General features: G+C 45.3%; 1 protein-coding gene across 3 annotated transcripts in view; it reads right to left on the reverse strand.

Annotated features, from left to right (window-relative positions):
- KCNG3 (potassium voltage-gated channel modifier subfamily G member 3) overlaps positions 1–11,803 on the reverse strand; it is a 64,958-nt gene extending 53,155 nt beyond the window's left edge. For 2 of the 3 annotated variants that reach the window (XM_032882025.1, XM_032882022.1), the window contains exon 1: positions 10,446–11,803. In XM_032882025.1, coding sequence (XP_032737916.1) covers positions 10,446–11,110 — 665 coding nt within the window. In that variant the 5' untranslated portion in view covers positions 11,111–11,803. The remainder of the gene's footprint in view (positions 1–10,445) is intronic. The other variant, XM_032882024.1, reaches the window with a different exon arrangement.
- Positions 11,804–14,861: the final 3,058 nt, after the last annotated feature.

Genomic DNA, 14,861 nt, shown 5'->3' on the forward strand with positions numbered 1-14,861 from the left:
ATTCTTAGATGGTGTACCTATATAAGGCTCTGTAAGGACTACATTCAGGGCACCTGGGTGGCTCAGTCCGTTAAGCATCTGCCTTTGGCTCAGGTCATGATCCCAGGGTCCTGGGATTGAGCCCTGCATCAGGTTCCTTGCTCAACGAGAAGCCTGTTTCTCCGTCTCCCTGCCGCTCTCCCTGCTGTGCTCACTCTCTCTCGCTATCTCTCTCTGTTAAATAAATAGACAGATAAATAAGTAAACTACATTCTCCCATTGTCACTATCACCATCACCCCCAATTCCCTACCACTCTGCATCCTTGCTGTTCTTCCAGGAAAACAACAGCACACCTGCCTCAAAGGTTTGTGCTTACACGCCCTAGGCTTGGAACTCTCTCGGCCAGATACTTCCATGGCTGCCTCTTGCATCCCTCCCAGGCCTTGTTCAGACACCCACCACCTGATCAGACAGGCCTTTCAGGACCATGGCTCAAACTCTATAAACCCCCAATTCTGCTTTGTTTCTTCATAGCACTTATCACTATCTGCTACATATTTACTTATTAGAGTAGATGGATGGCTCATGAGCACAGGGACTCTGCTTTGTTCACTGCCTTATCCCCAGCACCCAGAACAGTCGCGGATATACAGGGGTTGCTCAATAAATGTTTGTTGAGTTTAATGAATCAATGAATGGAATGCCATAAAACCATTTGCAACTGATTTCTTAAAATATAACCTGCTCATAGGTTGAAGGCAACTTATAAATACACACTTTCCAGTCAAAAATGAAAATGTGGGGCACTTGGCTGGCTCAGTTGGTGGAGGGCGCAGCTCTTAATCTTGGGATTATGACTTGGAGCCCTAATGTTGGGTGTAGAGATTACTTAAAAATGAAATCTTAAAAAAAAAATAAAATGCTATTGTATTCGCATGGTTCTTTTACATGTATAATCATTTAAAATACATGTTGAGGGACGCCTGGGTAGCTCAGGGGGTTAAGCCTCTGCCTTCGGCTCAGGTCATGATATCAGGGTCCTAAGATCAAGCCCCGAACTGTGCTCTCTGCTCAGCAGGGAGCCTTCTTCCTCCTCTTTCTCTCTGCCTGCCTCTCTGCCTACTTGTGCTCTCTGTCTTCCAAATAAATAAAATCTTAAAACTAAATAAATAAATAAATACATACTTAGTGACTGCCCATATGCAAGGCATGGAACTACATGTAGTGAAGCACAGAATCTCTGTTCTCAAAGAACTTGTAGACTAAAAGGACACTAAGACATTCATAAGCAACCTCAAGAAAAGAGAGACCATGAGAAGGGACCCAGTACAGGGAAAGATAAAGACCTAAGGAAGTTTGCTTTCCTCCTGAGGGCTCGGTCTTCATTCTCTCATTGACTCTTCTGTGTGAAATCCCCACTGATGAGGGTACACGCCCAGAGGAAGGTAATGAATTAACTTGAGGGAGGCCTCCTGACTTGGGAGTCCTGGGTTCTTTCCACCATAACCTTTTCCTTTTGATTTTTTTTTTTTTTTTTTTTTTTTGCCTGAGAAAGTCAGATGATTGCCTCAATTACACACTTCTCTTTGTCAGTAGAGTGAAAGCTGAGGAGTCCTTGCTCACAGACAAAGAAAAATCACTTATGTATAACTTTTCCAAACACTCCGAGAGAACCCACCAGTTCATGACTGAATGATGAACGCACACAGAAATGTTTTGCCTATTGCTTCATCTGATTCATCTGCTCAGCCAAAATGCCTGGGTTTCTTTCTTGGCCGTTCATGGGCTCCAGCTTTCTAACACATTTCCTACTCCCTCAAACACACCATCAAGACATAATGCTTAAAGTGGTATGATGACACTTGTACCTCTCTGTGGTAAAGTTCACTGAGCTGTACCCTTTAAAGGTGAGCTCAACAGTATGTGACCTCTATCTCGATAAAGTGGTTTTATTTTTTTTTTTAAAGATTTTATTTATTTATTTGTCAGGGACAGAGGGAGAGAGAGTGAGCGAGCACAGGCAGACAGAGAGGCAGGCAGAGGCAGAGGGAGAAGCAGGTTCCCTGCTGAGCAAGGAGCCCGATGTGGGACTCGATCCCAGGACTCTGGGATCATGACCTGAGCCGAAGGCAGCCGCTTAACCAACTGAGCCACCCAGGCGTCCCAAAGTGGTTTTATTTTTTAAAAGGTGGTTCTTTCCAAATGTTTGCTATTACAGGTTATTAATATTAGTCCTTCTATTGATTATTGCTTATTATTATAATAGTCACTATTATGAATAAAGAGTAATGCTGAATTTCATAGTTTAGAAGGAAATTGGGTAGTATCTGTAAAAAAATTTTTTTTTATTTTTTTCTAAAGGTTTTATTTATGTATTTGACAGAGATCATAAGTAGGCAGTGAGGCAGGTGAGGCGGGGAGGGAAGCAGGCTCCCTGCTGAGCAGAGAGCCTGATGTGGGGCTCGATCCCAGGACCCTGGGATCATGACCTGAGCTGAAGGCAGAGGCTTTAACTCACTGAGCCACCCAGGTCCCCTCAAAAAAATTTTTTTTAAACACAGTCCTCTTGATCCAGCTATTTTTCCACCTAAGAGTTTATCAAACATATATACTCATGCCAATTTACAAAGATATATGAAAAAGGTAGTTCTGTACCACTGTGCACATTTTTGAAAAACAGTAGTCAAACCAAACTTTCCACAGCAGTGTGGAGCAGGGACATGGGAATCAAATACCAGGGCACCACTTGCCCATCTGTGAGCCATTTCACCTATCCAAATCTCAGTCATAAAAGGGGGACAATAACAACGCCACCTCCCAAGACTATTAGAAGAGACTCAGGTAACAAAATACATGTAAAAACTTAACAAGCTAGCTAGCATGTATTAACAATTAAATAAATATTACTATGAAAGCCATCGCTGTTACTGACAGGACAGATGCTTGTTGACTGAATTGTGGCCCACCCACACAATCAAACACTCTACAGATTTTCAAAAGAATGAGAAAGATTTCTATCAACTGATATGGAAAGAGTTCCAAGATGTTGAGAAAAATGTGAATTGCTGAACAAGATTATAGAACAATCCCGGTTATAAATTTTTAAAAATATCCATATAACATAAGCCTGGGTGACTCAAGTCGGTTGAGCCTTGGATTCTTGGTTTCCACTAGGGTCATGATCTCAGGGTGTTGAGATCGTCCCGCTATGGGCTCCCTGGCTAGTGGGGAATCTGCTTCCTCCCTCCTTCTCCCTCTGCCCCTCCCCCTGTTCATGCACTCGCACTCTCTTCTCTCTAAAATAAATAAATAAAGCTTTAAAAAATCTACATAATATGTATATATAACCTATACACATACGTGTGTGTGTGTGTGTGTGTATTCATATGTGCATTTCTGGAAAGAATACCTAGAAACGGGGTAATGGGATTAAGGAGAAAAAGACATGTTTACTCTTCACTTCATAATACATAGAACCATACTTTTTTGCAGTGAGCAGTTTTCATTTAAAAAAAAAAAAAGAAAAGAATAACATTGAAAAATATTACTTGCTTACTAAGAGAGGAAAAAAGCACCTTGATTAAAAAAAGGGTATTGACAAAAGAAAGTTTCCACTGAATTCTAAAATTGGCAGCAGATAGAAAATCCTACACATATTAAAAGAAACAGTCCACTGTGCAAGAACAGAATTTTACTGAGATTCAGGGCTACGTTCAATCCTATCACACATCTATTAATTACCGGCTTCTGAAAATATCCACCTTATCTGCAAAGTAAAAGCACTGAGACTTTCACCTTCAGTTTCAAATATTGCTTTTTATTTTTAAAGTACTTAAAAACCTACTGAATTTATATAATATTGACCTCATAGGCAATAGAAGTAATACAATTGATTTTTAAATTTTCATCACTTGGTGTTTCATTTTGATTATGTATTTCATTTTTTAAACTTGGGCTAAAAATAACACTGCAAAAAACTTGAACATCTTTACATCTCCGCAGAGTCTCACTAATGTAACACAAAGCAATACAAATTAAAGATCGAAATTCCAACATGAAGCAACTTTTAGAAATAATTTCTAAAGAACAAATTAAAATTACAGCAAGACTTTGCACAATAAAGAGATTTAAAACTCAAAAGAGACTGGCTGAGGGGATGGAAGTTCAGAGGCGAGGGACCAGAAAGTAAAAGGGATCAGTACTTTGTATCTGACCCATCCTTCTCAAAGTTCTGACTAGCAGAGAACATCTTTTTATGACACAGGCTAGCAATACTGAGTGATTTTAAAAGATGAGTATGTTGGGGCACCTGGCTGGCTCCGTCAGAAGACAGTGCAACTCTTGATCTCGGGGTTTTGAGTTCAAGCCCCATTGTTGGGTATATAGATAATAGATTGATAAATAGATAGATAAAGTTGGGTATAAAGAAAATAGATGGATAGATAGGTAGATAGATAGACAGATGAAGTTCAAAAAGAAAAAGGAATATGCCTGTATGTTAAAATGCAAAAAAAAAAAACAACACTGATCTCCTTAGCCGTGTCAGAATGATACTCAATGGTCCTTGAAGACAAACTGCCTGAAAAATCTGTAGTTTGTCTTACCAGTTAGATAAAACAGTAAGAACATCAGCATTCTCAGATTACCAGAACCAGGGCACCTGGGTGGCTCAGTCCTTAAGTGTCTGTCCTCAGCTCAGGTCATGATCCCAGCATCCCAGGATAGAGCCTCACACTGGGCTCCCTGCTACGTGGGATGCCTGCTTCTCCCTCTCCCCACTCCCCTTGCTTGTGTTCCCTCTTCCGCTGTATCTCTGTCAAATAAATAAGTAAAAATCTTTAAGATTACCACAACTGTCCATAGGTGAAGGCTGTGAATGCATTTACCAACGACCTTTAACAGAAGTCCTCTTGATGAGATGGTGTGGGTTGTACAGAAAGGAAAATGGCAAATGGTCCCTCTCCCACTGACTCTCAAAAGATTCCCTCCTCCAGATCCTTCTCCTCACAGTACCCCCCCAAAGTGAGAAGCAGACCCTGTAGAAAACAACTGGACTCCCAGCTCATGACATGTGGCCAAGCCAGTTAAGCAGGAGGGACCCCATGACCAGTAGCCTTAACTACTTCACTCAGTAAGACCTCACACTTTTCCTAGTATTGGTGGATGAGTCACCGTTAGGAACATGATAAAGACCCACATATCCACCTGAATCCAGTGACTTCTCACCACCTCCACGGCGATGTCCCTAATCAAGCCCCACATTCTCTCACATGTCATGTCTTACTATTTCTGCTGTTGCCCCTGATAGGCCTCTGCCTCCTCTAGAATCTCATCTAAGCACCTCTTGCCCTTAGACTAACTACTAGCCCACATGGGCTTTCCTTCCACTCTCGGGACAAGCCAAGTTCACGGTCATCCAAGAGCTTCTGCTTTTGCTGTTCCCTCTGTCAAGAACACTCTTCCCTTCTTCTTCCAAGGCTGGGTCTTTCTCATCAGTCTGGTCTCCGCTCAAGCCACCTCCTCACATCCTGTGCAAGGGGCATTCCTGCTGCATTCTATACCCATATACCCTATTTGATTTCCCTTCACAATCTGAAATTCTTATTTATTTGCTTCCTTTGCCGTCTGTCCTCCCTTCCTACTACCACCACCAGGCCACCAATTCCATGAGGAGGAACCCCATCTTATGTGCCCCTGAAGCCACACTGCTGGGCACAGTCACCAGAATCAAAAAATAATTAAAATCTGCTTATGGTAGAAGGTTCAACTGTGCAAAAGCTGGGATGATTTGAAAGTGTCCCCTAACATATTTTCTGACATCAAATATTGCAGGATTGTGTATTTCTATTACATTTCAGTATATGTTAAAAAAAAAATAGTAAGGCAAAAATAAAGTAAAGCTGCTAGATATTTCTCCAGTACAGTATGGTAAAGATCAGAAGTATCACAACACTTTATGGTGTTTGAAAAAGCATGTCCTCCCACACATTGCTGGCAGGAGTATAAAATGACATCAATTTTTTGGAAAGCAATTTGGAATTATCTATGTAAATTACAAATGCACATGCCCTTTGAGCCTATGTCTTAACTTTTAGGAATTTATCCTATGGACAAAAGCAAAAATAAAGTACCCATACAGGATATTCACTAAAGCACTTCTATAGGCGAGACAACATAAATAAATAAATTAATTAATTAATTAAAGGTTTTTTTTTAAAACAGTGGAATATTATGCAGCTGCATAAAAGAATCTGGTAGCTCTTTATAGACTCATACAGAACAGTCTTCACGGCATGCTTGCTGGCTTAAAAAGCAAGTTTGGGGACAGTGTTATTGCACTGTTTTTGTTATTGTTTTATTGTAAATATTTATGATATGCTTATAAATACACAGAATGTCTCTAAAATGACATACAAAATACAAACAACTTTGGTTACATCAAGGAAAAAGAGCAAAATGCCCAGGAGATGGAGAAAGACTTGCTTGTGTAGCTTTTAATTTTTAAACCATCATTTGTTTATTACCCTCAGAACATATCAATTTAAAAGTGTCATATTCATACACAAAAAGCTTTCAAATTATTGATTTGGAAGACCTCTTGAGATTTCTTCCAAACTTGAGATTGTATGCTATTCCAAAATTTCAAAGTTTAATAAAAAGAAATGCTATGCTTGTCTTTATTCCTTTCTACAATCAGTACTTGATGAAAGAATCATTCTTGGATTTAATAGGCTTTTTTTTCTCATTTCTAGCACAAAATCCCATCCTCCTCATCTAAGAATTCCACCAGCTGAAGTCCACGGCCTTACCCCAAACAGCTCTTCAATTTATGCTACAGAAGACATATTCCTGGAAGGTTATAGTCTAAATTGTAACATAAACAGTAGACATTTATTGTGCCAGAATAATTTTTTTCTAAAAGATGCTGTCATAATAAATAGGATAGGAGAATTTAGCTGCCTTCTAGGGCTTTTAGTCTCCTCTAGTTTAGGAGCTAGGACATGTTTATATGTAAAAACAACGATCACGCTAGGAAGGATATTATAGATGGCAAATACATAGTACTAATAAGCAATCCCTCAAGAAATTCAGAAGGAAACATCACATCTAAAGTAGGCAGGAAAAGCTTCAAAAAAGAAACAATCTGAGTTGGGCTTGATGGATGATCCAATTTCAACAGGCAAGGGACTGCAGAGGAAGGACCCTTCAGGGGGTTTGGGAACAAGTGAGCAGGCCAGTCTGGACAAAAGGAGGCTGCAAGGGATAGGAGTGCTCCTAGCTCCTGGAAGCCCACGTAATCAGTCCCTGACACCCGCCTCTATCCTTCCCAGACCCTGGATTAATTATGAGTCTTCCTAATATTTCCGAGAGTGGTCATTCTTCCACATTCTTACCACCTCCATACAATCCACACCCCCATTCCCGCCCTCTGCAAAGGTCTCCAAACTCATCCTCCTGTTTCCCATCTTCCCCATTCCCACCCAATTCACAGTACACAACTCATGACATTTGTTATTTTATATGCATAACCCACTCACCTCAAACATGCCAACCACTAACTACTGCCTACAAAATAAAATCATTCTCTTTCTCAGTCGAGGCCTTCTAACATCTGCTCTCTATCCACCTCTCACTCCATCACTGGACTCACACTCCCTAATGTGCAAATTTCATGCCTATGCCCCTGCTGTTCCTTCTACCTGGAAAATACTCCTTTTTATGTTCTCACGCGGGGCACACGTAGTGGTAAAGACTGTGTATACTACAGTTCATATAAATGACACCCCCCACCACCACTGATGAGCAGTGCACAATCTCTGCAACCTTCCAAAAATGACTTGTTTCCATGCTCCTCCCCCACTGTGAAGGCCAAATTGTGTCCCAGAACAACTCAGTTGTGATCAGTTTGCCTCTGATTCCTACATCACCAACTTAACACCATTTCTTTATTAAAAAAAAAAAAAAAAGTTACAATATTTGGAACACCAACAGTGATTTGAACACAGCAGCTACTCCAAAAGGCTGCTTGCAAATGAAGACAGGACTAGTTAAGAAAGGCAGATTGTGGGGGCAGCTGGGTGGCTCAGTCAGTTAGCATCTGCCTTCAGCTCAGGTCATGATCCCAGGGTCCTGGGATAGAGACCAGCATCTGGCTCCCTACTCAGCAGGGAGCCTGTTTCTCCCCTCTCCCTCTGTTGTTCCCCCTGCTTGCACTCTCTCCCTTTCTCTCTGTCATCTAAATAAGTAAAATCTTTTTTAGAAAAGGAAAGGAAAGGAAAGAAAAGGAGGGGAAAGAAAAGAAGGGCAGATTGTGGTGAAACCACAAAGACACTTAAAGGCCAAGAAAAAAGTTTTGGCTTTATCTGGCAGACACCAAATATAGTCAGATGATCAGAATGAGGTTTCAAAAAGACTAATTGCAGCAACAACAAGCAAGCAGGGTTTGAGAGACTATTGTCGAAGTGCCTGTGTAGAGGCCCTATCAGTCAGAGGGGGCCTATGGGTGGCTCCCCTGTGACTTTCAGCCTCCTCAGCTGCTCACTCATCCTTCAGCTTATCTGTCTGGGATTAGAGGTTGACTTTCATATACCTACACTTGGGAGAGTGGAGCTTAAAACTGGACCTTTAAGCCAAGAAAAACATGCTTTTGCCTGAAATATCTGGGTATCTAGGAAACAGTTCTGACTTGGATAATTGCATACATATATAAAATACACACAAATCAAGCATCCCTCTTCTTCTTCCTTCACTTCTTTTGCAGTCCCAGGAAGTCTAACTCAATTCTTCTGTTTCCTTTGCTAATGTAGCTTGAACTTTCACTAACCTTAGAATTCCACATTTACTAGTGAATCCTTTCTGGGCCAGCTATAGCTCGTTTTCCTATGGTCCTCTAGAAGAATCAAGGGCACTTCTGTATTTAGATATATAAATTCATTTCATTGTTCTGATGGGAGTACTAAATAAGTAATTCTTCTCTGTAAATCAGAAACTCAGAACATAATACATTAAACAAAATTAGTTCACTAATGAATTTCCTTTTAAAGCATGTATCTTGGATTTCATGCCAAGATACCAATGTATCAGTAATGGACTCTGTGGTACTAGACAATTTTATTTACTACCTCTTAGTTTAAAAAACAATCTTCACTCTCCGAAGGAAGAATATTATGTGTAAGTAATGCACTCAACCTCACAACACATAATATCATTGGAAACATGCACATGTCTAACAGGGGAAGATTATCAGGCACAACCTAATTTTAAAAATGAATGGAGGAAAAATAAATAAATAAAACAAATAAAAATGAATGGAGGGGGCCACTTAAAACAATATCAAAGGGGTGCCTGGGTGGCTCAGTCTGTTAAACATCTGACTTCAGCTCAGGTCATGATCTCAGGGTCCTGGGACCAAGCCTCACATAGGGCTCCCTGCTTAGCCAAGAATCCCCTTGTCCCTCTCCTTCTGCCCCTCCCCACGCTTGTGCTCTCCCTCTCTCCCTCAAATAAATAAAAAATGTTTAAGTTAACAAAAAATTTAAAAAAATCAAAACAGAGTATACAATTTTGTGTTTGTGCCCAAAGAGACTGTCTCCCTTGAAAATCCAACTTTACTGTTTATTCCTCCTGTCAAATATGCAAAATAAACTCACTAGTACTAAAAACACAAGTCTGTTATCTCTATTGAAAGGTAAACACGATAGAAGGAAAGATTCAAATATTTTCCTTGCATCCTAATAAACTGAAAAGAAAAGCTATTAACTACTCCAATACTGTTTCTGGATTTCGGGCAGTTTAAATGTTTCTTCTTTTCCAAGGTAGTGATTTTTTTCCCCTCCCTATACTGAAGATCCTTCTGAAAGTCAGTGTGTATCTTTGGTACTAAACGATGGACAGGTGCTTTGCTAACTCCATTGGAAAAGAAAAGAGAAAAGGGCACAGACATCCATTATTCAGTCCATCGTTAAGTTAATCTCCTTTATAACAATTCCATTAAAGTACATACTATGCAAAGCGTATGCAACGTGTGGCCACCGTAATTCACCATAACAAGACTTCATCTTTCCAAACACCACCAAAAATTGGCAAAAATTCAAGCTGCTCTTAGCCCAAGGTTAAATTGTTGAGTACTAACAATAAAAGTTTAGGGACATCCAGTTAACTAGTTGCTATTTGCTCCAAAGTAAACTAAAAGATGGGGGAGGCTTGTTTATCTCTACCTGCCCCTCCCCAGGCCTGGCGATTCGCCCTCAAGAGGCGATTCTAGTGTATGGACCACAGCCGCCTGGGGCCAGGAAAATAGGAGCAGGGAGTGAGGGCCAACCCGTCCCCTGGCTGGCCTCGCTGGGCCCGGAACCGGCCTGGCTCGGCCTCCCCGAGGCAAACAGGACGGAGACAAGACCGACGGACGGGACGGACAGAACGCGACAGGACGGACGGGACGGGCAGAGAAGCAGTGCGTCCTACCCGGAGGGCTCCCTCCCAGGGCCGGCGGAGTACCTGCTCCGGTCATCCAGGCTGCGGTTGTCGGCCGCCGCGGCGCGCCAGTCCGGCAGGGTGCTGGCGCACAGCACCACCATGGACACGATCACGAACACGACCGACACGCTGGCCAGGATCTGCGCGGCCAGCGACGACGTAGGCTCCTCGAAGGTCCGCCGCATGCGCTCGAGCCAGCGGCGGGAGGGGGCCGCCTCGGCACCGCCAGGTCGCGCCTCGTCGCGGCCCAGCGCGCCCAGCTCGTCTGCTGAGTAGAAGGTGTAGGTGTCGGACATGCGGTCGTCGAGGCGGCGCTGGCAGCAGTACTCGAGGTGCGCGCCCTCCAGGCCCCAGTAGATCATCTCGTTGTAGAAGGAGAGCTCGCACATCCGCGGCGCGAAGCGCAGCTTGCCGTGGCCGCGCACGTAGAGCAGGATGAAGCCGAAGGCCTCCGAGTGCCGGTCGAAGAAGTACTCGTTGCGCTCGCGGTCGTAGTCGTCGCACACCTCGAGCACGTCGCGCTCGGAGCGGCAGCCGTGCAGCCGGCTCACGCGGCGCAGCGGGAAGTCCTTCAGCAGCTCCCGGGACAGCGAGTACCGGGCGCCGCCCACGTTCAGCACCACCGAGGCCGCCCTGCTGCGCCCGAAGGTCATGGCTGGCCACCCCGAAGCCCCGAGGCCCGAGGCCGCCGCCGCCGCCCAACCCCGGCCGCCGCGCGGGGCCTGCCTGCTGTTGGCCGACGGGGGAGCGCGCCGTCGGGGCCCGCGGACCGGCTGGCCGGTTCTCGCCGCGGGCTCTGCTCTTGCCCTTCTCTGGCCCGGAGACCCCTCGGCTCCAGTGTCCTCGGCAGCCTGGCGTTGCTGCTAGCGACGCTCCCTCGGCGCGGCGGCACCTGCAGGTGGCCGGGGAGTCCCCTCAGGCGCCAGCGCTGCGCGCCCACTGGCCGGGAACAAGGCTGTCAGCGCCCGGGGATGCCCCCCTGCGAGGCCGGAGTGTCCTTTCAGACCGTGGCGCGGCCCCCCAGCCCACGAGGGGCGCGGGCGCCGGGAGGAGACGCGGGTGCAGGATGGCTCCCCGTCCCCGGCGCTCCCTCTGGCCGCGGCTCCAGCAACCGCCCCGCCGCCGTCCAGAGGCGAGAGGCAAAGTGAGCGGGTTCGGAGGCGGCGGAGAGCCGGCTCCGCGAGGCGGGGGCGGGGCCTCCTCGCGGTTCCCCCTCCTCGCCTCCCGGCTCTGTTCCGCTCACCTCCCTCCGCGCGCCGCCCTCTTCTTCCCACCCGCGCCCGCACCTCCCGGGCTCGCGCGCCTGGGATTCCCCGGCGCCCCGCCCTGGACCTCGGGCTCCCCGCCTCGTGACGCCGTCCTCCCCCTCCGCTCCCGCCCGCCGCGGCCAGGAGGGGTCCGGGAGCCCCGGGGCGGGGGGGAAGTGCGAGGAATGGGGAGGGGGCAAATCCCCGCGGCCAAGGTGCCTGCTCCCGCGTGCCGACCCGGACCATCAGGGATGACTTGGGCAGCTCCCGAGGGCCCTTTTAACAGCCCCCGCCCCCACCCCCAGGAAGGCGACCGGAGAGTGAGGAGGGATGAAGACTGGGGTGCAGGATTTGAGGGGCGGGGACAGACGGCGTTTGGAGAGCTTTTTCCAGAAACTATCCGGAACCCAGCTCGGTTTCTGAGACCGCCCTAAGGGATTTCTCAGAGAAGGCACCCCAGCAATTGGTTTTCTTGCCGACTTGCTTTTCTTCTCGCGGCGCGGAGACCCACGTACCGCGTGCTCCGAAGGCGGCCGCACACCCCAGTACCCAGGCTCGGTGTCGCCCTCCCGTCTGTCCTCCCGAGGGGGAGAGCGGCCCCAGCCCCTGCCTTCTGGGGCGCGGGTCCTAAAAGGGCGTCTACGCGTAGCGTGCCTGGACCACCCCCCCGTGACGCTTCCCGTAGAGTGGGGTGAAAGTGGGAAGAATCGCTCTGCCACTGGCAAGAACAGAATTTTCCCGTAGCCTTCGTCTGCGTCCTCCTTTTCATAATGTCTTGATTTCCCCTATGCACCCCAGAGCCGGCTGCAGCACCGGCTCTCGGAGCTCGAAAAGCCCTTTAAGTCTCCTCAGAGCGAACTCTCCTGCGCTCGGGTCTATGCCCAGGGAGTGGGTTCCCCTGGCAGGGGTTATTTTAAACGACATTCGACATCCGACACCCGCAGCCCAGCCCGCGCCTTGCCTGCCAGAGGCGAAACAGGTGAGTTGTAAGGCAAACTATGTTAAATGCAAAACAAATGCTGGAAGAAAAAATAAGGGTAGGGTGGGATGGGAGGCGGTCATCTGACCTCAGAGCTGGTTACTGGGAAGGGTTTTCTTCGCCCTTCACTTTCCATAATTTTGTAGGATTGTCCCATGCCCACTAGAGGTCACCATAAAGAGTAATTTTGCTTTGATTCTATTGCGGATTCCTAGCTGAAAAGCAGACATCTAAAAATTGAAGTGCTGTCCCTCTTCTCAAAGTAAAATCACTCTGGGTGGTTTCTTAAAGAATGGAAATCTCTATGTGCTGTTTATCCCTGGGCTTGGATAATTTATCTTAAGAGCACTTAATGTGATTAAAAGCTCAAAAACAAAAGTTGTGCATTTGCAAAGTAGCTACTAACCCGGGAAAACATCCTGAAGGAAATGAGTTTCAAGATAGCGTGGAAGGAGGTGATGGTCCTGAGCTGGCAGAGAGAAAGGGCAGAAAAGCATTCCAAATAGCCGAAACTCAGATGTAAAGAATTAAAGTCTTTAAGGAAAGCTAATGCATTTGCTTGGCTCGGAGGACCCGGATCTCCACAGCAGAATTTAGATTCCAAAGTATAAGTAATGGGATGCCGAAGGTTTTAATAATAGAAATGGCTTGATGAAAGCTTTAATCAGAAAGATTCTTTTGCCGTTTAGTTTATTCTATGGAGAAGACCATTTTTGCAACGTGGGAATGGGAACCCCTTCCCCAAATCTTTGTACATGAGGTAGAGTCAGGTCTTTTTTTTCTTTCCCCGCCCCGCCCCCCTTTTTTTGAGGAAGGGTCTGTTTTGAGAAACAGGGAGACCAAGGACTCAGCAGGGCTTGAAATGGATTTGTTATAGGATATGAGGATGGAGAAAAGTTTGCAAATGTAAGCGGAGAAAAGAGCCTGGCTTCCCACCAGCGAGAGCCAGTTCCTCCGGGAGTTGTTAAAAATACTTTCTCGAAGCATCTCAGCAACAGAACACAGAACAACTATTTCGTTGATTATTTGCTCCAACGTTATTTATTTCCTGTGTTCCCTATCTAAAATGCCTTTAAAGTCTGTTGAAGAAATGTCACTTTTTAAAATAAATTTGAGCTTAGAAAACAAATTAATTTGATGATAATATAATTTGTGCCTCCTGGGTATGTTTTCATAAAAAATTTTTAGAGAGATAGGTTTAAATAACTTCATTTGTTTCAAAGTAATATGTTTATTTGATTTTAATATCATCAACCACTACTACAGTAGCAATACCCAAATCATGTTCTTTTTTTTTTTTCCCACCAAAAAAGCCTCCTTACACGGAACAGCAAGATGCAGAAATGATTGGCTTGTCTCAATATAATCCGGTTTAGAAAGTATTCTTAAAAACTGTTCGTAGAATTATTAAAAATTCTATTCCTTTGTACTTTGAGAAGATTATATGGAGAATTATTTCATCTAAATTCTTTTCTGGATTCTGGATGACATTTGGGGCCTTCATATATAAATCTTTAGAATGCATTAAAATTTAAAGGCACCAGGCAGAATTTTAGAGTTTGAAAGAACCGGGAGATTTTCTAGTCTCAAATTATCAACCTTTATTTAGGCAGGAGTAACAAGTTTTCTGAGATGCAACTGTAACTGGAGAGATGTGGCTTGGTTTCCCTTAGCAGCATCGTGGTCAAGACCAGGCTGCAATGAGGTTTTCTAGTTCCAGACCCCAGTTCCTCCATCTGCGGGGCCCGCCTTGCGGCCACAACCTTCCATCTGATCTCTCACCACTAGGCAGCTCTTCTGTTCATGTTCATCAAGCCGTACCTCAAGTTCAGAGCTTAAAAGGACTGTAGATCTGTAGAATTACAAAGTGTCCGTATAAGGGACTCCAAACTGGTTATTAGGGCCCTCCCTAGATTCAAATTCTGGCTACGCAACTTATTGGCTAAGTGACCAGGAACAAATTCTTTGAGCCTCAGTCTTCTCATCCACAGAATGGAAGTAATGAGACTATATCACGGGGTGGTATGAGGGTTGAATGGGGGGATGTGGGGGTGGTATACGGCTCAGTGAATGATACTGACCAAATCACACTCCCTGTACACTTCCCCTAACCCAGTCAAGCCATGCCCCTTCTCATTCCTGGGTTCTAAACAAATATAAGTCCATGCATCTAAGGAT

Source organism: Lontra canadensis, unplaced genomic scaffold (genome assembly GCF_010015895.1).
Source record: "Lontra canadensis isolate GAN:19392208 unplaced genomic scaffold, GSC_riverotter_1.0 scaffold78, whole genome shotgun sequence".
Taxonomy (NCBI): Eukaryota; Metazoa; Chordata; class Mammalia; order Carnivora; family Mustelidae; genus Lontra; species Lontra canadensis.